At 25.9% G+C, this 27,501-nt stretch overlaps 1 protein-coding gene across 2 annotated transcripts in view; it reads left to right on the plus strand.

Annotated features, from left to right (window-relative positions):
• LOC129608123 (cGMP-specific 3',5'-cyclic phosphodiesterase) overlaps window positions 1–27,501 on the plus strand; it is a 116,771-nt gene that overhangs the window by 38,772 nt on the left and 50,498 nt on the right. For both annotated transcript variants that reach the window (XM_055519450.1, XM_055519455.1), the window contains one exon: window positions 15,771–16,029. In XM_055519450.1, coding sequence (XP_055375425.1) covers window positions 15,771–16,029 — 259 coding nt within the window. The remainder of the gene's footprint in view (window positions 1–15,770; window positions 16,030–27,501) is intronic.

Genomic DNA, 27,501 nt, shown 5'->3' on the forward strand with positions numbered 1-27,501 from the left:
TTTTAAAATTTTTTGTGTATTAACAGCATTGCCCAGAAATATTTCAAAAATTCATTATTAAAATGTTTTGAGGCAATAGGGGAATAAAAAGTAATTTGGTGCTGTGCATTTTTCAACTCGTAAGGATATTGAACGATTTGTATTGAATTTGTGTGAAATTTTGCGGTGGTTTTTTTTAAAAAACATTTAATTTTTTAAACTTTTAAAAATTATTTTGTATTTTTTGGCATATTTTCAAAAAGTTTTGAAAAGAATGCATTTTGTGACTTTACTTTGATTTACGTTTGTACGTTCTTCCTTGCATCTGTTAACAAAATTTCTGCACTGTTTGAAGTAAAAAGCTGAAATTTTGTAGGGAAGATATTAATATATGAAGACATTATTTCTCTAGAAAAAAAATTTTCGCTATCTCTTTTCCTTCACAAATCTCATGCTTAACCCGTATTTTGCAAAATGATTGGTTTTTTTCCTATTAAATTTTTTCAAAATAAAAAATTTTTTAAAAGCAAATGTATAATAGTAATTGTTCTCTTGTATGCCACAATTTTAGTAATAACTCAATCCATGCAATTTGATCCTTATGTTGTTTTTTCCCTTAGGCCATTCTCTTGCCGATCAATAGGATTTTTTCATTCTTATCACCACTTACTTTACCTTTATACTGACAAATTACAGTATTATGGCCACCGCGAAACTTTCGCAGAGGCCACAAAGCCTCTCCTGAAGAATCTCAGTCGTAAGTGATATCCTTAAGCTATTGATATATGGTATAAAATTTGTTTGAAAAATTATATTTTATGGCTCATCCTCAGTGTATGTAATATTATATAGTAATAAAGTAATTACATACATATTCCAATAAAACATCGTCTTCATTGTTGAGCCCTAAGTGTATGATTTTTAGAGCAAAATGCGCTATTTTAAAAACCATGCGTTAGATTTAACTCGTTTCTGAGCACAAGGCGGAATGCACTTACACATTTTTTCATCATTAAACAAATTTTGTTAAAAATTTTTTTAAATAATTTCAGCTACTAGGTTCAAATATTCTACTAAAATATTAATTGGTAACATTTATTTTTGGTCAGATGCCAGAACATTTTCTAATGATGATGTTGGATGGAAAACATAAATGCTTTTTACCATGACGTATTTATGTATTTAACAAATATGTGCGGAGACAGACTGAATTTAATGCCTATGATCCATATTTATTTATTGTCTGACAATTTGTATTTGTAGATTAGAAAATATGTATAAAATTTGGCAACTTGTTTTCAGTTGACGTATATTAATTAAATGTGTAACTTAGTATACGAAATTTGTGAATTTAGGAAAAGCTATTAGATTGCGGCATTTGAATTTTTATTTTTAGAATGAAAAAAATTTCAGTGTCTTAATTTAATCGGTGAGAAAATTTTTTCAAGGTTCCATTGTAAAAATAATAAAGCAATAATTTCTAAAGAACAAAGTTACCATAGCATCATAGTACTGCGTACCTTAATCTATGCTCTAAAATAATATAATAAACTCGAATTAAAGCCCAATGGTTTGCAAAGTAGCGGCTTACCCTTTAAATAAGTTAAAATACTTTTTTTAAAAAAATGTAATAGCTAGATACTGCTGAAATCTACTCCATTAATATACGAAAATTATTTTATACAAAAAAAAAATGTTGCATATCTTTTGGGGCAGGAACAAAAATTATAAGCATAATAGCCGAAATCGATAGGTAATTACGTGTGTAAACATAAAAAATAATTTATTTTTAATAGCATCACATTTACTGATAGCTTTTAGCTTTTATAGAAATTTAGAAAAGATTTCCTTTTTGGCAATATAAAGTCCGAAATTTTAATAATTTCAGAAGCAAATTTAGAAGGAGAGGTTGGAAACAATTTTAATTTAAAGGAATAAATTATTTATCAATTTCTAGACGCTGTGAAATTTTCAAAGGGAAAAAAGCAATTAAAGGGAAATTAGGTTTAAGTTAACGGTTAATTTCAACAATCAGTTTGTCATTGTAATTTAATATTTGACTATTAACACTTTAACAATAAGAGAAGCTAATCGGTACTTATCTTTGTTTGCGGAATTGAGAAAAAATGTGGTTTCGTTACATATTTTCAAAAATTTGACATTTTTAGATGTTTTCCAGGTTTCAATTTTTAAAAAGGGGGATATCGGTTTTACAGTCGTAGTCAGTTATGTTAAATTTACTCTTCTAAAATCAGTACAAAAAATAGTTCGTCATCTAAATTTCAAAAACTTTGTACGAGTATCCTATAGTTAAGTAAATCAATCCCAATCGTTAGATGTTTTCATATTTTTTTATCGTATTATCATTAAACATTAATAATTCATTTTTTAAACTGTGGGTGTGAAATAAAAAGAACAATTTCATTTTCCAATATAATCTTTTTTAAAGTTAATTATCCTAATTATGTTTTAAAGCAAAACAAATTAATTATCTTTAAATAATTTCAAAATAAATTACATTGATAATGATATAATATCCACAAACACACAAAAATACACGTATACACTCATAGACATTGAATTAAGTTTCGATATTATTGAAGAAATAAAATATTGTTTTGATGAAAGCCAAAATGATTAAATTAAAATGAAAATAAATTATCGTAATTAATCAGTAGAAAAATTTTGAAAAACTTAAAAATTCTGCTATAAAACTAGATCAATTAATCAAAGTGACAAAGATTTTAATAAAACAAAGCTGAATGATTAAGATATTCTTATATAATTTTTGTACACCTATTTTAGAATGTTTAATTTTTTATTTATCACAAGTTTTATTTTATCAAGAGACCTGCTTATCCCCATTTACTTTTGTATTTATATAACAGTAATCGAAAATAATTTCATGTTCCAAGGACTAATTGTTGTTCGTTACAGTAATTAAATTCAAAAAGGTACCTTAATATTAAAAATAGTAACCAAAACACACATATAGATACCCTTTAGACCGTAAGAGTGTTCGTTATTAAAGTTGCTAAATCAAAAATCTTTGTAATCTATATAGATACTCACAAAACAATAACAAATTTGCAATGGCAATTTTTTTGAAAAAATTTCCCACTATCCTTTTTATTGCCCTGAAAATAAGAAGGATCGTTCTTTAAAATAATAATTTTATAAAAAAAAATGAGCCTATTAAATTTCTGATTTACCATTTTTCGCGGTTTCGGATGTTTTGTGAAAAAATGAACACTATGGTATAGTAAAGCTTACTTGGAACCCAAAATGAAAAAAATTTCAGCAAAATAACAGTGCCAAAAAATTTCTATGATTATGTGGCATGTCGTCGAAAAAATTATACAAAGCTGAGAGATATACAGACATTTTCACTCAGAGATATACTTAAATACCGATTTTGTATAGCCCAAGGTCCTAGAGAAGTTTTTTAAAAATCCCGCGATTTTGATCATGTGGTACATTTATATGGCAAATAATTGTAAATAATATACAGGATGTTTTGCATAAGGTGGCAAATAAGTTTAGGGATGATTCTTGGATCAATGTCCAACAAAAAATTCTATGGGTAGGGGACGGAGCGCACATATACTCCGGTAGATAAAAAAAAGGGTACGAGACTTTTGTGGCATGTAAATAAATGCTTATAATTTCGGAACCATACGACGCAGACTAACCATGGGAGCCTGATTTCACAGGCGATCGATTGCTCTCTATTTTCGGCCTACAATCGATATGATTTCAGCCATTGTTTCAAAATAAAGCTCGCCAAAGTCAGAATTTTTGTTTTTTTTTTATTTTTTTTTTAGAAAGTCGAAATTTCTCGGAAATTTTTTTCATTCTTTCGATGCTAACCCATATAAAAGATACATCTGTTACTCGTAGTTCTGTCAGTAAAACGCAGTAATCTACTGAATAATAAAATGTCGTATTTTTCCAGCTTTCCGAAATGTGCACGATTATCACTTACTTTGTAATGGAATGAAATTACTGCAACCATATGATAAACCTACTAAGAAATGCTCTATGTACTACAATTATTTTACCTTGTTTGCTTTGTTAATAATCTAAAGAATTTGCAAAAAATTTTCATAAATGCTGCAATTCTTTTTTATTTGCTCCTTTAATAAAATTAAAATAATGGATAGAAGAGTTGAGATTGCATCCCTAAACCATTCTGATTTTGAATAATTAAAATTATTTTTGTGTAAACATAAAATCAGTTTTGTTTATAATAGTATGAAGGTTTCATAAATAATTTAAAATCTTAAAAATGTTACCTTCATCCGAACCCACCCCGAGTTCTTAAGTGAAAATTTTCATTTCATACAATTTTTTTTTTTGGAATAATTTTTTTTATTTTATTTTGTAGCAAAAGCTTTTAATATAATGGAATATCAAAATTATACACACACATACATAAAAATATTGTCTTATTTAATGCTTATTTGCCTATATTAGATATTCAAATTTTGTTTGTGGCAGAAAATTAAAAAATAAAAAGAAGAATAGGGAAAAAATTCAATAAATTCAAATATAAACGACACGAAAAAGGACATGATAGCATAGCATGAAATATCAGTATCACGGAATGGCAGTTAATTTAGAAAATTTTTATTGTTAGGGGTTAACAACTTTCATTTGTATATGTATATTTGTATACATATATACATACATGTAGAGAATGACAATGTTATTTTTATTTTGCAAAATGTACGAGTACATGATTTGTTTTTTTTTTTTTGAGGTACAATATACGAAGTCATTTTTATTAAGAAACACTTTTCTCTTTTGACATGTTCAGTGAAAATAAACAGAATTATATACATATACATAATGTACATAATGTGTAAGTATATATTGTATATACATATACTATTTATTCCAATATACGTATTTATACTTGAAGTTATTTTTGTGACATATTTCTCTTTTGAATATTATTATTGTCTTCTATTTTAATAATTTAAATCGAAATATATGTTATGTATACAATATGTATATAGGAGGCAACAGTATATGCATACAATGAGGAAGAAGAACCTAAAACAAATATCTTTCTTTTTCAAAAAAATAATAACTTAAATTACATACTTATTTTTCGAATACGTGAGCAGAAGCCGATATACGTGCATTTGTCATTTTGTTTATATGTATACATACATTCATACATATGTACATACATAGTTGAAATATATTTTGCATATATTTATTATTATTTTACCGCAAAAAATAGTTATTCTTTCCTTCTATTTTCATTTTGTTCTAAAATTATTATTAATAAAATCTTAGCATTTCTATTATAGAATACTTTATTTAATACCATAAATTACGGAATTTAATATTGTTTTTAGTAAATTTTTGCACAAAAAATTGGAAAAAAGTGTTTATTGGTTCCACTCTGTTCCGTCCGTTTGCTTGTCAGTCTTTCTGTTTACAAAATTTCTACATTTTTTAATATATAAAGCTTAAATTTTGCAACCATTTTACCAGAAACTTATTTCGTAAAAAAAAATGTTTACTAATACCCCTACCCGTTTGCTTATGCCAGCCCCACGAATCCACAAACAATTTTGAAATTTCCCAATTGCAGAAAAGTAGCCACTGCCTACTGCATTCTTCTTCTGCAATATGGTATAAACAAACCCTACTATATCTAAGTGGTCGTTAAATCTTACAATAACTAAATTTTTGATATCCTTTTTCTTCTTAATAATCAATTGCATGAGGAGAAAAAGCTGCTCTACCATCATTCACGCACGAACTAAATTCATAAAATTTCCGTTTCTCAAAATTCATAAAATTTGAATTTCTGGCATCTTATATTTTCAAAGCTGCAAACTTCTTTAAATTTCTATAAAAACTTCTATAAAATTCTTTAAAAAAAATTCAAATTAATTTGAAAACCTTGTATTTCCAAATTCATTTCAATGAGAGTCCCTGTTGAAAACTAATGCAAAGAGACTGATCATTTGATAATTAGGTATATTTTTTCAAAATGGCCACATTAAGGTACTATTTCTGAGCACTATTAAATTTCCATTTAATTTATAAAATATTAAACTTTTAAATAGAATGAAATATTTTTTTGTTATTGTTTTGTTATACAACTGAATAGCGGATCTTATGGCTAGTCACGTAGAAAATATTTACAATACAACCATGCAATTATTACCATTTATACTATTTTCGAATTATAATATCCAAGTAATCTTTAAAGATTGGGTAAGACTAATTTACATTGCTCAGTGTTATTTTTTTTTCTGTTTTAAAAAAAATATTTGAATTATTCAAATTTAAAGCAAAAAAAAACCATCAGTACTGCGTTTAACATAGAAGAAGTCCCTTTTTCCTTTAAATTTTACATACTTGTATACTTAAGTTTGTTTCATATTTGTTTTACTTTTTATGAAATAATTTGCATAATAAAGCGTGTTTTAAATTGTCTAATTTTTCTTTTAAATCATTTTGAATTCATTATATTTCATTTAACTTTTAATTTCAAATTGTTGAGTATTCCGTCTTTCTAAGGTATTTCTTCTCAGAAATGTACTTTGCATTGAATTTTGAATTTTTGAACTTGTATACGTCTTTTCCCTTCCTACTATGCATTATACGAGTATAATAAAAGGGATGTATTGTTTTCCATGCCAAATTTTAACATTTTTAAACTTTAATTGCGGTTTATGCATTATGTGCTTTTCCATGTTAAAGTATCGTTTCATATCTGAGTATCGTTACATCCGCTTTAACTGGTACTGATGTATTTCTGTTTCTGATCAATGAGTTTTCGTGGAAAATTGGGTAAAATTTAAATTTCTATGTAGTCGGAGATGAGATGGATTTTCTGGATTTTCACAAATTATTTTGTTTTCCTAGTAATATCCAGGAATACCATAATATCGGCAAATGAATCATGTTTTTGGTAATGCAAATTTTAATCCTGGTTATCCCTTATTCTTTTAATGTGGTTATACTAATCCTGCGTAGACCAATTAACACCTAGCTTAAATACGGTATCCGAGGTATTGTACGCGTTTCGAATAGCAGCCTTTTGTTTCGATTGCATAGTAATATTTAAACGATTAATACTAGCAATCTCATCATGGATACTCAATTATTTAACTTCAGAAACGAGGGTATCTTCCTTTTTATATTGGTAACGTATCATTTCTTTTATGCTGTTCAACTGATCTTGATTGAAATACAAGAATAAGGAATCTACCCTTTTCGCTAGAGTTGTGTTGTCATCATATAGGGCAGTGATTGACGCTTTGAAGACCTCTGTAGACAGCGAGCTGGCCATTTTAACCTTCTCTTCAATAGCAGTTACAAGCATTTTCTTCAGATTGCTCAATTTGTCTTTTACCGTGCATCTTTCTTTAATGCATCTTGTTTTCTTTTTATAAATTACAAATCTTTTTTTGTAAATTTTAAATTTTAAGAGTTTATACTTTAGAAAAATATTTATAAAGCCAGGATACAGATAAACTTTTAAGATCAAATCTTTGTTTTTTCAATAAATTTTCAGTAGTTTAAAATTTTGTACCATTTATTATAATTATATAAAAGGCATGATTAAATTTTAAAATTCATTCAAATAGATAATCAAAGTTTAAGTTTTCAATAACCGTTAATAAAAACATTATATACGATAGAAACCTACGGGTGAATAGTTCGATACATCGATTATAACCTTGTCAGTTATAAACTATGGAAATATTTCTTAAATTATGGTTTTTCTTTTCCAGTCAATAATTTTCATTTAAAATTTTTGGATAATTTTGTTATATATATGTATGTAGGTTAATAAAATTTAAAAAGAAAATAAATTAAATAATCCTTACGACTTGTTTTTACTATATTTTCCCACCCATACTTGTACATCATTGATACTCACATAATATGGTTGTATGTGCTTCAATGGAAAAAAAATATTTTATATTATAATATACATATTTATATATGTATAAGATTCTAAGAAAATATAGTATTTCAAAAAAAATCTCAGAACTTGACATATGAAAAATAAGTTGGTAAACGAATTCATCCGAAAACTAATAATTATTTTGTGATTTTCTGAAACTTGTTAAGGTATGCACAGAGATAAAATTACGAAATTTTTAAAAATTAAATAGTTGTACTTATTGGTAATTAATAAAAAACTGAGGCAGAGTTTATTCGATGTTAGACTGAAAATTATTTTAAGCAATTTTAAATACAATCATTCCAAGAATGGAACTAACAGTAAAAATATACCGATGCAATATATCAAATGAATATTTTTTCGTAAATGTTCCCTCGATGCATTTATAATATTAACAATATTGTCAATGAAACTCTAAATTCACTTTAACGATAAATTAATTTCGAATTTGATCTAAACATAAAATGAAATTCGATAAAAAAATTTGAAAAAATATAACTGGTTTAGAGTTTAGAGAAATCAAAGCGTTCAAAAAAATTAATTTTCGTTAAATTATAGTTTTGGGTTTTTTAGCAATTTCCCAAATAAATTTTGAAAAAAGTGCTTATTGGTTCAACTCTGTCCGTCCACCCGTGGACCCGTTTACAAAAATTCTACACCGCTGCAGTTTTTTTTTTATTCCTACTTTGCTCCTGAGAGGAGCACTATATTGTAGACCATGAACTAGTTTCTTGCGTCATTCAGTTAGAAGATAAAAAGCTTAAATTTCATGTGCATACAGATCTTTACTAGAAACTTAATTCCGTGGAAGAAAATTTTATGCATTTTTTAAGTAATTATTGTAGCAAAACCAGAATTATTTTTGAAATTCTGGATACTCAAGAAAATAGTGATTGGTTTCTACTACCGCATCATAATTTTAACTTTTTATTGAGTTGAAGTTTTTTTTTTAACTCGTTCTCCTCTCAAGTTATCGTTTTTGTTATAAATGTGAATTTTCTTTATCTTATATTTCTAAAACTGCAAGTATTTTCCAAATTTCTATAATCGGGTAGAACGCTAACGGTAAATATCGTGCCATCAAAAATATGATTAGTTTTTCTAATTTACTTATTTAACTGTTAAATTTAACAATTACGTTAAAACTTCTTTAAATTTTTTTCTTTCCTCATCCTAAATGTATGCAACACGTTTTAGGTTTTTGTATATTAATGAAATTAATTTAATAATAACGTAGAATTTTTACAAACCATTAGTTTGACACACTTATTTATATTTAATTCTTTTTCTGGTAATTTTTCCATTAAATTTTTCTCGATCCGTACTACTACTTTCAAATAGTGCTGTATTGAAAAATTATTTTATTATGGTAAAAATTAATAAGGACTGAAAACGGAAGATTAAATATTAAATTATTTTTAAGAGAATTTTTGAATATGATTTGCAACTCAGCTTCTAATATTAGAAAAAAACTGATATTGAAAAAAAGTCGCTAAAAAAATATCGATATTCCGGTATATTGGGGTTATAATTAAGAGTAAATACCGAGAAAATTTCAACTAAATACAGGCATCGATCTTGCGACATTTCGATATTACCTATTCAACCCTAAATTATTCTAATTATTACCCTTCTATAGAAATTTTGACAAACATATTAATGTTAACCTATCTCTGTGTATACTTCCCAATAGTACACATAAAATTTCTAATTGTAGTAAAATTAATGTAGGCGACAACATCCTTAAGTTCTTAGGTGCTTTAAAAAAAAAATTCATTCTTATTGTACACATATTTTTACAATCCAACACGATTATTTGAAAAATGTAAATTGCAACTTTAAAATTCATAGGAGGTATGAGAGTTATAAAAATTTCGAAACAAAGTAAGGTTATATTTTTTAAGAATTATCTAACAGATATGTTATACTTATCTATCTATTGTTAAGTATATTTGTTAAATATATTGTTAAAAACCCTATATAACATACTTTATTATACAAGCTTTTGTATTGATAAGGATTAGAAAATGTTAGTATGCATGTAATGACAAGGCATTCTATAATAAATCACTTCTAATAAATCTTTAGTAATACGTGCTCAATACAAGCACACAATATAAAAAAAACAAAATAACATTAAAGACGAAGATTGAAAAATTTGAAAAACATGGCACATACACACTCAATGTAAGTATTTAAAATACTATAAACATATGAGTGTAATTTGTAGCAAAAACAATGAATTTATTTTAATGAATTTTTAAAAAATAAAAAAATTTTTACTTAAAATCCCATACACATAAGATTGATTTGTACAAGAAAAAATTTAATAAAGCATAATATTTAATTTGTAATTTGAATATTTTTTTTATACAAGAAAATTTTACTTTCTACTTAAATCTAATGTGTAAAATAAGAAATTTGTTAATAAAAATAGTATGCAATATTCAAAGTTCAAGCAAAGGTGCTGTTTTAAAAAACTTGAGCATTTTTCATTGTACGTCGAGTTGACACGATTGATTTCAATTATGTTGTCTTAATGCCATAAACACAATGAAGCAGCACTTGAAACTGCAGATGGAATCACATACAATTGCAACCGCAAACTGCAACTTCAAAATTAATTTATTTACTATTTTTTCAGCTGCTATCATTTGCATTTAATTGCTATCACTGCAGTTTTTGCAGTTTCATAATTGAAGAGCGGCTCCATTGTATATTTAGGTCATAATGTATGTGATTCTTCACAAATTTTCAGAAATAGTATGCAAATACGTATTCTGTAAAACAAAAACATAGTTTGAATTTTAAACCAAAAAGATTCATATTTATTGAATGTAAACCAAAGAACTTAGAATTTAAATTTAAAAATTTAAAATTTACATTTTACGTTTTGAATATTTTGGTCTTACGCATTGGTCTCAAAACTTTATGTTTTAAATTTTAAACTTGTAAGCTTGACTTTTGTGAGTTTAAAAAGCATTTGAAAATATTAATTAAGAGCTGGCTTTTAACTCAAAAGTTCAAAGTTGAAACTCTTTAATCTTTTAGTCAGAATTTGGTGGTTTAAATTTAAATTTTCAATTATAAAGTTTTAAAAATAAATTTGTATTGTTTAGAATAGGAATTTCTTAATAAAATGAGGCTTAAATTTCAAATGCAAGAGTTGTTATTTCAAGTAACATTTTGAATTAAGTGGTAATCAGTATTATTAAAATTGTAATAGGGTTTAACCCTAACCACTTTAAACTTTAAACTTGAAGAGTTAAGCCTTTCTACTCAACAGTTACATTCGAGTTTTATACCATAGAATTGATCGAATTCTAAAGTAGTTGATAAGATAAGAAATCAACTTTTTTTTTTACTTTAGTAATTTTGGTCTTATAAAAAAATTGCGACCAAATTTTAATGAAAATTATTAAAATTTTTTATAAGTAATTGCACAGACAGGCAGACAGACATTGACAACACATGTTTCCTTCAATAAAAGATACACAGAAAAAGTATTTCACAAAAGAAAACTGAATTTCTTTTCTTCTTGTACAGAGTTCGAGTATTATAGTAATAACCAAAATAATATTATTATTCTTGGTAAACACACACACAAGTACATGATAATGACACACATATTATAATGCATGTATTATAAAAAAAATATAAATATACACACAAAAGTAGAATTTAATATTATAATGACATGGATTCGGTTTCATATTCACATTTAATGTAATAAAAAACGCTAATGAAATCCCAATTTAGAAAATATGATAATTCCATTGAACATTTATACGTGCACATATTATTACATACATACATTTGACATACTTGGAAGCAAAAGTCGTCATACGCTACATATACCATAATGGAGATAAGCACTTAATATTATGTTTCATCCAAATTACATACAGTCGGACCCGCGTATGAATACATCACACGACACTTTTGACGATTTTCCTACTCATGTACGTTGCTTGACACAAAATTTGCAAATTGAATTTCTAATAAATTTGTTTGAGCTTGTTTAAATATAATTTATAATAAATAATCAATTTCTGAATTGATTGTTAGATGGAGCTGGGAAAATATTTGCTAAATTATTTTTTTTTTATAAAAGGACTCGATGTAGAGGTATAAATGGACCCGTTTTTGTTTGTATAACCAATGTATTTATAATCGTATATATTGCGAACAAAAGAAAATAGAAAAATATCTTTAACTCCACTTTTGTTTTGCCAATAAAGGTGTTTTCTGTTCAAGCGAGTTCTTTATATACGGGTTCAACTGTACATATGTGAATGTGTTCATATGATTTTTCTCTAAAGAAACTAAATACTTGTACAAGATGTTAGTTAACTTTTATTACGAACAAAAAAGAAAATATTATAAAACTTTAGCTTTGATTACAGATGTCACTTTCACTAATTGGCGTTAGGAAAAAAAAAAGGAAACTTTCACTTTTCCCCCGATATCTAATTTAATTAATATTAGCTTTTAGCCTTTTTTTTGTCGTTTTGTTTTTCATGTAATTATTAAAATATTAAACAATATTTTGCTAAAATCAAAAACAAACAACTTGTATAATAAAATGTAATAATAATTACATATACATACATATACATACATGTAAAGTATAACAGTCAATGTTAAAATATAGATATGAAAAATCATTTATGATTTTTTACCTTTTCAGTAGAAGACAGGTGACAGTATGCGAAGCGAAAAATGTCATATTTTAGACATATTATAGCTCTTTGTATTGTAGATTTTTTTAAACAAAAATCCAGGGGCGGGAGTTGAAAAAACCTAAGTCAACCATTAATTTTTTTAAATTTGAAGTAAATTGGGGTTAAAATATTTTAAGACGAAAAGCTATCAGTTTATTCAATTGTTCATACGTTTGTAAATATGTACGTGTATATAGTTTTAGTACTTTTCCAATAAAATTGAATAAAGTTCCTATTCGTTTCACTTTATTCGTTTGTCTGTCCGTTCGGTTACCAATCTGTTGGAAAACTAAAATTTTATACCCAAATAGATCTTTACTAGCTACTTATTTCTTTAAAAGAAAACTTTCACTTATTTTGTCCGCAAAAATTAAATTCCTCAAAGTATGATAAACGCCATTTATTTGTTGTATATTGAAACCCTAAGCAGTTTAGCAAGCCATACATTTTGCCGCGGAACAGTATAGTAAAAATTTAGAATAACAAAATGGTCGTTGAAATTAACTATTGTATTTAATACTCATTCTTTCAAATTAATGCTAATTTTCCTCTTAGAGGATAACTTGTAGTAGTCTAAAATGTTTTCTGCTTTTAAGCATTCATAAATGATTTATTTTATATAGCTCTCCTTCCAACTTTAAGAAATTAGTAAAATTTCAATGTTCGACTGTTTATACATATTTGTAAATTTTCTATTTTTGTACCGAAAATGTAAGCTGTTTGAAATTTTATGAAAGTAAAAATCCAATGGTTACTAACAAAAAATTTAATTCCTCTGCTTAACACAGTTATAAAAAGTACAATTTAGATTATTATGTTCGACATGATGTTTTAAATTTTTGTTCATTCTCCGGAAAGTATGCAATATTTTTGCATTGAAACACAATTTGAAAATGAAACGTGAATTGTGAGCTTTTTACATTAAATTTAATAAAATCACATAAAATTTTCAAATGAAATAAGGAAATTTTTTCATTTAGCCTAAAACAGTGTCCAAACAGTTGTTTAGAAGCAGTAAGTAAAACCAATGGATTCAAATAATATTTTGAAGCTCAAAAATAAATTTTATTAGAAGAAAGTTTTTCTGTTACTTATAGATGCCACCAATTCATGTAACAATTTCATACATACGTTTTGTTAAACATGTTTATTCGGGAACGTCTTTACATACACAATTAATGAAGTAATTTTTTTTTAATATGACGCACAAAAAGCGAATATTTTTCAATTTCTAATAAAATTTTATTAAAAATTTGACAAAGAATTGAGTTTTTTTCTAATAACAAATCTATAGCAATATTTTAATTAAAAAATCATAACAAATTTCGGCAAACAAAAAACGTTCTTTACCTTGCATAGGAAGCTGCATATCGAAGCTGCATAGGTCCCATTTTAAAATCAGTAATTTCATTTGCACATAATTTAAAAAAAAATTCAATAACATAAACTATAATAAATTAAAATAAAAATCATTTTGTTTTATCGCACAAAATATTATTTTATTGTAAACGTGAGAAAAAATACAAAAATATGTTCTTTGTTAAGAATACAGTGTTATTCACTTAAAATGAACTCTGTGGTGAGAAGGAAAAACCTTTATAAAATACTTAATGGGGCACAAAATACCTCGAACACCTATTGAGAGAAAAAATCTCTTGAAAGATTTAAAATAAATGTCCAAAATATAGCCAAAACATAAAAATTTATCTTTCTTATAAGCTGTAATCTATGTATCTACTTAACATTTAAAAATCTTATTAAGTGAAATTACCCTGGTCCCTTTTCGAGGAAAATATTATTATGTAAATATATTAGAAATTAATTTCCATTGACAGTTTAAACTATAAGATTTTATTCCAATAGTCCTCAATTAGCTGGTCTGAAAATAAGGTCATTTAAAAAAAAAACAAATGTTTTTAAGAGCGTCGCAAAACCTAATTTTTAGCATAGCATTTCATTGATTATATTCCTGTAGTCACACATTGAAAACTCAAATATCACACTTAAGTCAGGTTAGGTTGGCGCGGCTCCCCAAAGAGTACACATAGGCTAACTAGGTTCATTGTGGTATCGCTGGATCTCTTCCCTCCCGCTCCTCATCTGAACCAGCCCGAACCCCCCAAAAGTCGGTTCAAATTCCTATCTCTTACATTTTCGGTTAATATCACACTTACTGACATAAGTTGTTTTTATTTGATTTTCCATGGTACCGAACGTATAAGGAATATTGGGTCAAAATTAGTGCTTTGGAGAACTTCAATTTATATTTTTTCTTCTCTTAAATCACATTTTCTTTCAACACTTCAAGAAAAACGCATTTAGATCAGTAAATTCTAATCTTAGTTTAGAAAAATTAATAAATTTTATCCGGTTTTGTATTGGAAATATTATGGGAAATATAAGCATGAAGTATGAATTTTTACTGCACGCCTATGCGGTAATAATTACTGCTCAAAAAGGAATAAAACTAGGTCCGTTTCCTTTGAGCAAATTATAAATTGTGTTATCGCTTTTTCACTTTTTAATATTCGAATAATTTTGTTCGAATTGAAATTGGCATACCATACTTCGAATTCGAATCGGGAGTAAAATTTCAATTACTTATTTATTTGCATGACTTGGTGAATTTTAAATTTTTATGTATAAAACAAAAATGTATATTTCTCATATTACTTTTTTATTATTGTTTCGAATATAAAAAAAAATATACTTACATTCAGATATAAGTACATACATACATATATGTATAGAAATGGAATTGAAACATAATATACTTTTGCTTTTGATCTAAATTCAATAATAAAAAACAAAAAAAAAATTTTTTTTTTAATTTAATATTCTCTATAATAATAATATTGGGGAAAAAAATCTACTAATACCATAGGGAAGACATAGAGATAAAAATTATGAACGTGTATACGTTATCTACCTATATAATATTGTTGAAAATTGATGTTGAAATTTTTTCATCTAATTTTTCTGCTTTTGATTACCTCAATAACATAAATTTAATTTTATTTCAAATTTCGTGTTTCTAAATATTTTTCTTGTACTTACATATACACATATATTATAGTATATGTATATATATATATATATATATTTGATTCACTTTATCATTTCAGAATTGTCGTCAAAATCCAATTTCACGTCGTAATATAATTGAAAGCCGAAGGCAATTACAAGATTTAGATCAAGGTGAATTATTTATGGAATTGATACGTGATGTTGCCAATGAATTGGATATTGATGTATTATGTCATAAGATTTTAGTTAATGTTGGCCTATTAACACATGCAGATCGTGGTAGTTTATTTTTAGCAAAAGGATCACCAACAAATCGATATTTAGTAGCAAAATTATTTGATGTAACACAATCTACAGGTAATATACATGTACTAGTTATATAATAAATAAAAAATTTTCTAAAATATATTTACAAAATTAATATATTAAATTACATATATTTTTTGTAGTATATCAAAAATATCCTCTCCGATTAAATCTTGAAAATAAAGAAGTTAATTTTGATTTCAAATTGAGTAAATATGATAAGATAAATTCTGGACTTTAGAAAATTATGTGAGAAGAAAAATTGCCGTAAAATTAAAAAAAAATTCTATCAAAGAATTTTTAAGTCCTTGATGGTATATACGTAAATGGTGTTATATAAATGTCATACCAGCCTCTTTTCCGCAGAAAGAATAAAACCCCAATTTAAGAAACATATTGACAATAAATTGATTTTTTTTTTTCCAATATAAAAAATCAAATTGGAACAATTCTCAAAATATGCCGCGTCAGGATTTTTTATTTTCTTTCTCTTTTTTAATTTTGCCACATTCTCAATTTTTTTTTTTTATTTCTCCCATCTAACAATATTTAGGTATGATATTATAAAATTATTTTTGCGTTTGTAATATGCGGCAAATTTTTTTTGAATTTTTGGGCCAACCTCATTATGTACCAAATTTGAAAATCATCGTTTGTGCGTGTATGTTCCTTAAATGGCAAAAATTGTTTTGGACTGAGACTGAGAATACTACCAAAACGGTTTTTGTTTCTCTACTTCAAAAATATTTGTAAAATATAAAGAAAATTTTGAGTAATAAAGGCTTTAAAATTTAAAGCACTTATTACTCACAATTTTTTGAAGTTTTGAAAAATAACAAATGAGCTTCCGTCAACATGATTCAAATTTCGCAGAGTACTATTTATACTGCCTTTAAAATTATTTAAATTGGGACAATTGCATACTACTAAATTTAATTTCAAAAATTTTTTAAAATCTTTTGAAATTCGATATTATTGTAACCTATTAGCTGTTGTTGCGAATTTAAAAATTTGCAACTTTAATATTTTCCAAAAATATCCTAAAGATGTAAAGGACAAGGATATTTGTCATTCCCTTTTATTGAAAATTTATGATTTGACTGAATATATGATGACTCCTAAAAATTTCTACCTTATTCATTTATTACTTTTGATTCTTCATTTTTCTTTTTAAAGAAATAAAAATTTTGTGCACGTGTATACTACATATGTAGTTAAATTTTTAGATTAATAAAAAGGAATAACCAAAATTAAGTGAAAATGTGTAAAAATTGTAAGTGAATTTGAAATTTTAAAATGAATCTAAAAAATGTTGAGTTTCAATAATTTTAATGACAATTTTATTAGAGAGTTTCTTTTTTTTATAATTACCTTGATTTCGTAATGGAAAAATGAATCCAATCAAACCAGAAATACGATGAACTAGTATTATATTGCAATCTGTCCCAGTTCTGACTTGTATGACGGTCCAAGCGATTTCTAAAACGTCTGCTAGCGCCATCCCCATATATCCCTCTATAAATCAAATTCTTACGACTTCATCATGCTGAATGTAACATAAGTAAAAAAACCTTTTAGTTTTCTGTTCTACAATGTTTGTATATAGGTACGTGTTATCACGTTAATTTCGCTATAAACAGATAGAAAAATATTTTTAGAAATAACGTAATGGAAAAAAAATTAGAAAAATTTTTTTTTTATTAAGATCTAATATATTTTAGGTTTTCGACGCTGCTTGTAATGTTAATTTCGAAATTTTAATGTACGAGCGGAATTCACTATGTCAGTCCGTTTGTTCATTCTTTTACAAAACTTTTTAGCTAATAATTGCTAGATCTAGGAGAAAAAATTATTTTTCTAAAACGAAAATTCTATTTCATACTCCATCCAATGAATTTAAAAATTCTCAAAGCACTGAAAATGCAAGTTTTTGAAAACTCTACTGGGTACAGTTTTAGGAATTAAAAAAACAAAAAGTGTGTTGTCGATTGGATGTTGACAGAATTATTTTATTTTAAAAAAAATTAGGCAATTGGCAAGTGTCCTAAATTTTACCAGTCTACATTCTCTAGACATTTCTTTCATCTTTCGGAAATTCCAAATTTCAATTCTTAATCACTTGCGTATGTCTTTAAAACTATAATTTTTGCCGAACAAAACTATAAGTTTTGCTATGACAAGAACGTAACAAAATGTTTACTGGTTAAAAAGGCCTCGATACCCTATTAAAATCAATAAGCAATTGAATTTGATTTTTATACCACGAGTATTTTTAAAATTATATGTAATTTTTATGCTGCCCCTAGAAGTATGCAATTTTTTTTAAAATAAAAAAATTAATTCCATAGAATAGCTATCGCTGATTCAATTTTTCTTTCGAGGTATAAAAAAAATTATACTTTGAGTTTTTACAAAATTAACTGTAATTGAATTAATTTTACTACATTAATTATTTTGCAAATTTTTGGGTTTCATATTTACTGTTAGATTCACGAGTAAAGATATTGCATAATATAAAGTTTTTTAATTATTTTTGTGTTATATAAAAACAGGAACAAAATAAAATTATTAAGAGTAAGTTTAGCGCAAAGGTTTTTGGCATACCGCATTTAAAAAATACAAAGGAGAATTCAAGTATCTTATAAATTGTTTGCATTTTAAAATTGTAAAGATAATTATTTGCAGACAAAATTTTTTAAATATTTATAAAATATTTGTATAGCAATGCATTTATATTCGCACACACCTACATTTTAACTGTATGTGTGTACATTGTGTACATTGGATTAAGAATAAATTGTAGTTAGGAAACTTTGCTATCGATACTTGGAAAATTAAATTTTTATCTCTTTATATTCCATTTAATCCATTTGTGTTTCTTGTTTTCTTATTTAAGAATTAAGTTTCAAGCTAGTTCAAAACAAAAAAGGAACTTTTATTAAAAAAAATTTTTTTTGTTTTTCTGTTACTGGCAGATTTTAAATGGAAAAAACGATATATGTAGAAGTTTTTGTAATTTAAGACTTTGTAATGCAATATTGTTGCATTATAGCGCCGCAGTACATTTGGTAGAAACTCTTTTTTGTGTTATTATAGTTTTCCTGATGCTTGTAATTTAATAGTAGAATATTTTCAAGAAAAAAAAAAAATTTTAAAATTGAAAAAAAAAATGTTCTTTTAGATTTTTTCATTTATAATGAAGTAGTCTTAAGTAAGTAATGAGTAATAAGCTAGCACCAAGTTTTAAAAAGATGAATTTTTGAAATTTAAAGACTCTTCTGTTCCGAATATTTTAATTTTTTTCATAAAATTTATAATGAAGTAAATGGAAGTTATTCATATCATTCGTACATTACAATTATAGCTGTCAATTTTGTCCAGGTGGCTTTGGTATTTCATGAGTCAGTATAAGAACCATTGCGGCACTTAATTAACATTCTTATACACAAAATCAAATATACAACAAAACATTCTTATTCGTAATGAGGGCTATCGTTTACCTCTGAATGAAATCATTTAACTTGTTTTTTTGTATTTTGGCTCCAATTTGATTTTTTGCTTGAAATTCGACAAGAATTATAATGATAATCTCATTATTTAGGAATAATGTTATTAATTACATATGTGTTTCAAAATAAAAAATATTTTTTTTTAGTGTAGAACCAATTTGCTGTTAAAACCGTGACCAATTTTGCTTATAAATATAAAAATCGCTCTTTTATTTTTGAAATGTGTCAACCCAATTTATTTTTATGTGAAATATAAAAATTGAGTGCATTTTTGTTGAAAATGCCTCTTCGCTTTTTTGAATATTTCGGAAAATCAAACGAAAACCTTATTCGCAATTCATATATAACACTTATTACAATATGTTATACTGAAAAATGTGCTTACTTGAGGATATGTATTTCAAATGACCATACCTTTTCGAACACCTAAAGATACTGCAATATGATTGAGTAGCATGGCATAATAATATGGAATTTCATATTTATTTAAAATTCTATTTTTCTATTTTGAAAATTTATTTATATAACATGAATGACCGTCATTTTATTCAATTCTACTCATTAATTTTCCAAATCTACCGAGATATATTATAAAAGGTTAAAAAATTTATTAAAATTTTTTTTTATTAATTCAAAATTCAAAGATGGTTTTGTAAAAAAATAACCAAAAAAAATTTATGATAATTTTTTAGAGGTTCACTTCTTGGCTTTGTAATATTTTTATTTAGTCCCTTATCAAAATCGTGACTTACTTATGCTATCTCATATACATACACTGACATAATGTATGTAATTTAAAATATTTAGAACAATTTGAAAAATTTCTTAAAACTCCGAAATCTCCTCTTACATTTTGGTGTTTTTTTTTTGTTATTTTAACAATAAATTTCATATAATATAATCAAGTCTACTACTGTACATCAATTCAATAAAAAAATAAAGTTGGGTCAAACCGATGGTTTGTATTGTAGCACTTTTCCCTTCAACAAGTGAAAATTCTGTTTTTAAATACAATCTGTGCACACCTATCACACTATTAAAATTACTTTCATTCATATACAAAACTATTACTAGGATTACATATATTTAGGCTGAACAATTTATGCAGTTTCTGAAGTAAAGTAAAAATTAATTTAAAGAGGGGTTAACATAATGCTCAATTTTAAGGATTAATTGTGTGAGTTAAGAAAAATAATTATATTTTTTGATATCATGGAATTTACCGTTAGCTTTTTGCGTTTATAGAAATTTGAAAAAGCTGGCGGTTTCGCAAATATAAGGTATCAAAAAATCAAATTTTATATTTTTCGAGAGATGTTCAAGGAGTTTCAGGAGTCGAAAATTTCAGACTCCTACAACGTACGGTGTAGAAGGAAAATGGTATCAAAAAGTTGAAAAAACGGATTTCAGATAACGGAAAATTTTAGCGGCATGTCTTTTTTTTGTTAGTACAAGTATAGTATGCCGCGGTAGGGGAAGCCAGCTAATATATTTCTGCATTTGCAAATATTTGGCATTTGCTTATAACTTCATTGCAATAAATAATTGAAAAATGGCAATTTTAGAGTGTCAGGGGTGTGTAACTTTTAAAGAGGGTAAAAATCTATGCACATAAAAGTTTTGTAAACATGTCCACGGACGGACGGACAGACAGAGTGAAACTAATAAGCACGTTATTCAAAAACTTATTGGAAAAGTGCTTTAAAAATATACAAAAAATAAAAAAGGACATGAAGAGATGAAGTAATCTTTTAAGATTGTACTCATAAGATATACTTTTACATACAGATGGTATTTCATCTAAATGCTTGGATTTTAACTAAATTTTTGAATAAAAATTCATCAAAATAAAAAAACAAAACAGGAAAACCATGTTGTTTTCTTCGCGTTTATTCCATAAAAGTAACAAAAAAATTTCTTCTGCTTCACAATATAAGTGAAATCCATTCCTTTTATTGTATGTACTTCATTTTATATGCCCAATTTTTTTGTAATGAAGTTTTATTTATGAAAAAAGAAAGCTGAACACAAGTTATATTCGAAGCAATTTGTAGGAAAAGTAGAATGTACAGTTTGAGGTCGAATTCTATGTTCTATTCATTCTTGGTCTTGGTATCATTTGATAAAATGTTGACGCTAATCAAGTGCAAGCTATTTTATATAATCTAAAATTTTTTTATAGGATTGAAACTGAATAAAATAAATAGCAAGCGATTAAGGTCTACTTGTGCAACTTATATAAAGGTAATTATTTTGAATATGTTGCTCTTACAATTTCAAATATTTTTATTATTAAAAAACAATGTTCCCAATAGTATTGAAATTAGACTGATAAAAGCTCGACATATAAATGAGTAATATTGGAAAATTCAAGAGAATTACGCTTACGAAATTTTCTCCTTTATCCAGATATTTCTTAGCACGTTTCATTGTGCATGGTATTCCAAAATTCCATTTTATATGTGCCAGGTCAACGTTCCTCAATATTGAATTTCTTTTTTTATTTGATATATTTCAATAGACCTGACTCAAATCTATAAAAATATGAAAAGGTCTATTAAAATCTGTAATATTTGGTTCATTCTAAGCGAAACAAAATTTCGAGCACCAACTGTTTAAATTTTTAGAAAAATGTTCTAGCATTGTATATTAGGAATTATTTATTTTAAAGAACAAGTGAATAAACATGGAAGGAAATAAAAGAAACTAAAATTTTCAAAAACAGGAAGAAAAGTAAAACAGAAAGAAAAATTAATAGCTCAGGTGTCTATGTACAAATATTATATAACAGTCAAAAAGCTTTTTTCCTTGATAAATTTAAGGACATTAAGAATACCATTAGTTTTAGTTTTAGATGTTTTTCTCTTTTATAGGTCTTGTTTTTTTATTTTTATTCTCTTTTTTCATTCTGTAGAAAGAAAAAATTGCATATTAAAAACTTTAAATTTTTTCTCTCATAATATACTCCAGTTTCCAAATATTTGTAATATACATATATATGTCAGAAATTTTAGGATAAGTATTGGTGAAAATTTCGATGTGGTAGCTTAAAAATTTTCACCAATTATTTTATTTATTTGTAATATTATTGTTTATTTGCTCCTGGTTAAATCTGTAGTCTTCGAATAAGCAAATTTTGATTTGGTTCGAACAATTCGAAAAGAGTTATAGTAAAAGGAAACACTGTCAAAAAATTTGATTAACTGATTTTTGGGACAATATGCTATAAATTAGAAATTTGATTAAATTTAAGAGATTTTCTAAATTAAGCAAAAAATGAAATTGCTAAATAAAAATTTTAGGCTTAATTTGTATATTTTCTTTAATAGTTCCAGTTATTCTGTGGGTGTAATTAGTTACAGTTTTTCTGATAGACTTTTCCAAGAATGACTTTGAATATTTGAGACTTGACTTTGAATATTTCAAATTTATTTTGACTTGGCAATTTAATAATTAAACAAAATTTCAGATTAAAAATTTTTTCTGGGAAAATTACATTTAATTACGGTACTGCGCTCTGGTTCAGCCCATTTTGGCCCGTAATCAACCACGTGTGATGTTTCAAAATTTTTCGTTTGAAGACAAGTAAAAGTTAAATGAAGTGCATCAACTGTAATATTGTTTAAAATGATGCCCGAGACTCTATGTTTTGAACGATTTGATTTCAGATTTTCGTTTCAGTACTAAAACTCTATTCTTCCAGGTTTATTCTTTTAGCCAATCTCGAAAGTCTAACGGATAACTAAGTGAAAAAGATTTTTGATATAGTTTTTCTTTCAGATTGTAAGTTTTCGGAGCCTAAAATTTTAGCAACTCTTAAAAATTAGTGAATAGTGTATTTTGTTAAAAAATTTTTTTCGTTCAAGAAATTGTTTTTTTACCTCCACCCCTTCTCAAGTTATCGCTTCATGAAATTTGAGAAAATTGAATTCTTCGCATCTTACATTTCCGAAACTGCAAGGTTTTTCAAATTTTTATAAATACGAAAAGCTAACGGTAAATGCTTTGCCATTAAAAATATAATTATTTTTCTTAATTCACGCAATTAACTTTCAAATTGAAGCATTATATTAACGACTTTCCCAATTTTTTTGTTCTCCCCTAAATGTATGCAATCTTTGAAATATTTTTGTATTTAAATAAGAGTAATTTAAATAGCTATAATAGATTGCTTTTTTTTTTTTATAAAAAGTACTTTCATTTGTTGAAGGGATAAGTGCTACATTACAAACCATTGGTTTTTTATCCGTAACAGTAAGTTCATTAACTGAAATTATAAAAAAAACTGAATATTTGACTAAACTTTTAAAACATTATTGCCAAATTTTTAATTTACTTATGATTTTGTCATTTTGGAATTGTTAAAATTACAAAAATGTGATACTTGACAAATAATATTAGGTCTAGTAAGTGTAATAGTTTAATGTTGCCACAAAGAAGCACACAATGGAATAATAGCAGTACATTTCTAGCTTGATAAAACTTATGAAATGGACTTATTATTGTAGGTAATGTACAAAAGGACCTTGAATTAATATGCATTTTAATGTTTGAATAGGAAACAAGTATATGTACATCGGATGCACCATTATTTAAAAATTATTTTAACAAACATGCATTTATATTTTATCAAAAATATTTTTTATACCTTTTTCCATTATCCTTTATTATCAAAATTTATTCGAATGTATGTAATTACATACATACGTACATAATAATGTTTTCTTCAAGGAAAATACATAAAATATATTTTTTTTTATTTTATCTTTTATTATCATCCTTTATTTCTCTGATTCCGAAGTATAAAAAACAAAATCCTTTGTGCCTTCAGCTTTCATTTTTCTCCTTTCTCATTATTCTTTTGTTACGAGTATAATTTTTTTTTTCATTATTATCCGTATTATTGTTACTGCTGTTATAACCTTTATTTTAATAAATGTTGTTACCTATATAACACAGGTGTATATTTTGTATGTTTTGTTTTTTTTGTGTTAGTCTTTAAGTTATTTGCATAAAAGATGAAGTGTAGCCGAAAAATTAAATGCTAAAAATCTAATGGGGATTACTATAATAAACAGATGAACGGAAATTGAGGTGACTATATTTTTGGTTTGCCTTATATTTGATAATTCTGTGCTTTTGAATTGCTGATTTTTCTCTTTTCGTTATATTTAAAAATCATAGTAAATAATGAAAGAAGACAGAAAATTTTTGTTAAATAAAAAGATTATGCAGCTTTCAAGAATATAAAGGACTCTTTGTATGAAGGGTACTTTGCATTTAAGTAAGGCCATTTTTTGTATTTTTTTTTTACAGTGTAAGTAACACTTTAAGTTATGGTTGTTAAATTCGTAATATAGAATCGTTTTCTAGACACAGACTTCAACATAGTTGCACATTTTTTAATGTTAAGCAATTTTCACTTGTACATGTAAAAAATTTGTGAATCGAACTTTTATTCAAACATATTTGCAATTCGAATTTCTGCTTTGATCGCTAAGTGTCTTAAGAGACATCAAAAAACTTATAATATGTAAATTAAAACTGCTTGCTTTCGAAAGATTTCGTTTAGGTTTGTCAGTTTACTTTTTTTAATTCTGTAATGAAAATCAGCAAATGGCCAAATCAAGTTTGGTAATCCCGTATTTGGTTATTAATTAGAATTCTTTAAAATTGTATATTTAAATCTACATACTCTGAAAAAATTTGAACAATGTATCGAATTTGGCTTCAAAAATAATCAAATTTCAAATAATAGAATTTTTTCCGTGCACTAAAAGGCTCACTTCAAACCTAATTTTTCAAATCAAATTTGACAAGTTTTTAAAAATAGCATTAATCAAGTTGAAGTTATTCATAGGTCCAAAGAACACAAAGAAATGACAACTTTGTCGAGTTTAGAATATAATTTTATTTCGAATTCGAATTCGCAAATTGTAGATGAAAATACATTCACTTAAAATTTCCTTAATCTTTCCCGAATATCTTTAATCTTTTCCAAAATACATTGAATATTGAATTTGCCTTTCGGAACACAATTTTCAGATTTATTTTTTTCTTAAAACCTATTGCGTGATTATTTGCTAACACAACATATTTGTTCAAATTAATTTTTTTATAATTAACCTCAACATTGTCCAAAACAGGTCTATAATGAAAATATCACCTTACTAGCTTTTGCTACTGGAAAATTTCGAAACATTCTTTGTTGCAATATTCAGAATTTTTATGTGTACCCTAAAAGTATGCAATTTTCAGATAATAATTTCATTAGCTATACACACATATAGCTACTGTTGCTACTCCCACGTATATAGTATTTGTTGTCTTTTTGCATGCGCTCAAAGCAAATAAGCATGTTTTTGCATTTATAGCATCAAAGATCAAACATTAAATCCTTGAATCAAATGATCATAACTACAATTTCATATACCGCATACTGAACTTTTTACAAATTTGATACTAAACTTAAAATCATTTGAAAAATCAATTTAAAAATAAAAATGAAAATAAAAATTTAAAAGTTTTTTTTTAGAAGGAAAATTTTAAAGAATTTTTAATTTTATTATCGATTTTATGTTTGTAATAAAATTTACGTTTTAATTAAAAGAAAATCAAATTCATATGAACAAAAAAACTCTTTTTTCTTTTTTTATTTAGTCCACATGTGTACATATTAAGTACACATTTATATTCTTTGCATAAATTTATATACAACTATGTGTATGTGATACACACGTACACACACATATAATTTGTAAAATATATATTTTACTTAGTCCTAAAGGCATTTTCAATATTTATTATTTCATTCAAATTAAAGTGAATTCTAATCTTTTATTTTATTATCCTTTCGAATCTAAAAATAAAGAAAATAAAATGTTGCTTTTTTGTTATTTTGTTTTGTTTTTTTATTCTCAAATGATCTTATTAAAATTCATCGTACTTTAAATTCTTAACATATATGTGAAGGTACACACATAAAAGTATAAATATAAAAAATTTATTCATTTACATATTTAAGCAAAGTACAAATATAAATACAAATATGTTTCTGTGGTAACGAGCAGCAACTAACCAAATTCGTAACCACAGATAGTATTGGTTGTTAAAAAACTAGCAATAATTTTTAATCAAATAGTAATTTTTTTATTTCATTACGAATTTGAACTTTTTGTAGTTTAATAAGCTATTAAATTAAAATTCTATTAATACATTTCCATTACACTGTAAACGAGAAATGTTAGAGTAGGCTGTGTCAAATCTGTTATACCCATACAAATTAATGATTTTAATAGTTGCACGGCGATTCTAGTACTGTTTTATTGAAGTTAAACTTTTTGTTTTCTAATACACAGTGCCCTTTTTGTGTATATATAGCACTTACCACATTAACTCATAAGACCACAAAGATTTTTACCGAAAATAATGACCAAATTTCAGCACTATATAGTGTCTATAGTTTTTAAGTTATAGAAGTCCTAATAATATTGTTTGCTTGTGCGAAAATTTCAATTTGCAATAACTTCTATGAATTCTAAAACAAAATCGAATAACTTTTGAAATTGTAGAGCAGCTTACCCAAACAATTGCTTCGATCACATAAAATTCAAATAGTGTTTTGGAATTTCTTATAATAAATTTTTTGTGAAAATTTGATGAACTTAACTTAATATAGGTTCTGAACTATCATTGGGACGGTAGTGCAAACGGATAGACTCGCTGGCTGAATGTATTGATGAATATATGAGCCAGCTATTTCTTAGTTTTACAAATGGAAAGGAAAAATTATTATATGCCCTTCCAATACAACATTATGCTAGATTTCTACTATGGTAATGATATAGTATAGTTAACCGTTTTACTCTATATAATAATCTGAGGTTTTATACAAAACTGAATCCATTTCAAATCCCTCCTTGGTTTTTTTGGTTTTGGGGTCTGCTTAGGAGCAGATATAATTTTATTAATTTAAAACAAATTAGCAGTAGTATAGTCTTAATATTAAGATTTA

This window comes from Condylostylus longicornis, unplaced genomic scaffold, assembly GCF_029603195.1.
Source record: "Condylostylus longicornis isolate FDR11 unplaced genomic scaffold, ASM2960319v2 ptg000004l, whole genome shotgun sequence".
NCBI classification, from domain to species: domain Eukaryota; kingdom Metazoa; phylum Arthropoda; class Insecta; order Diptera; family Dolichopodidae; genus Condylostylus; species Condylostylus longicornis.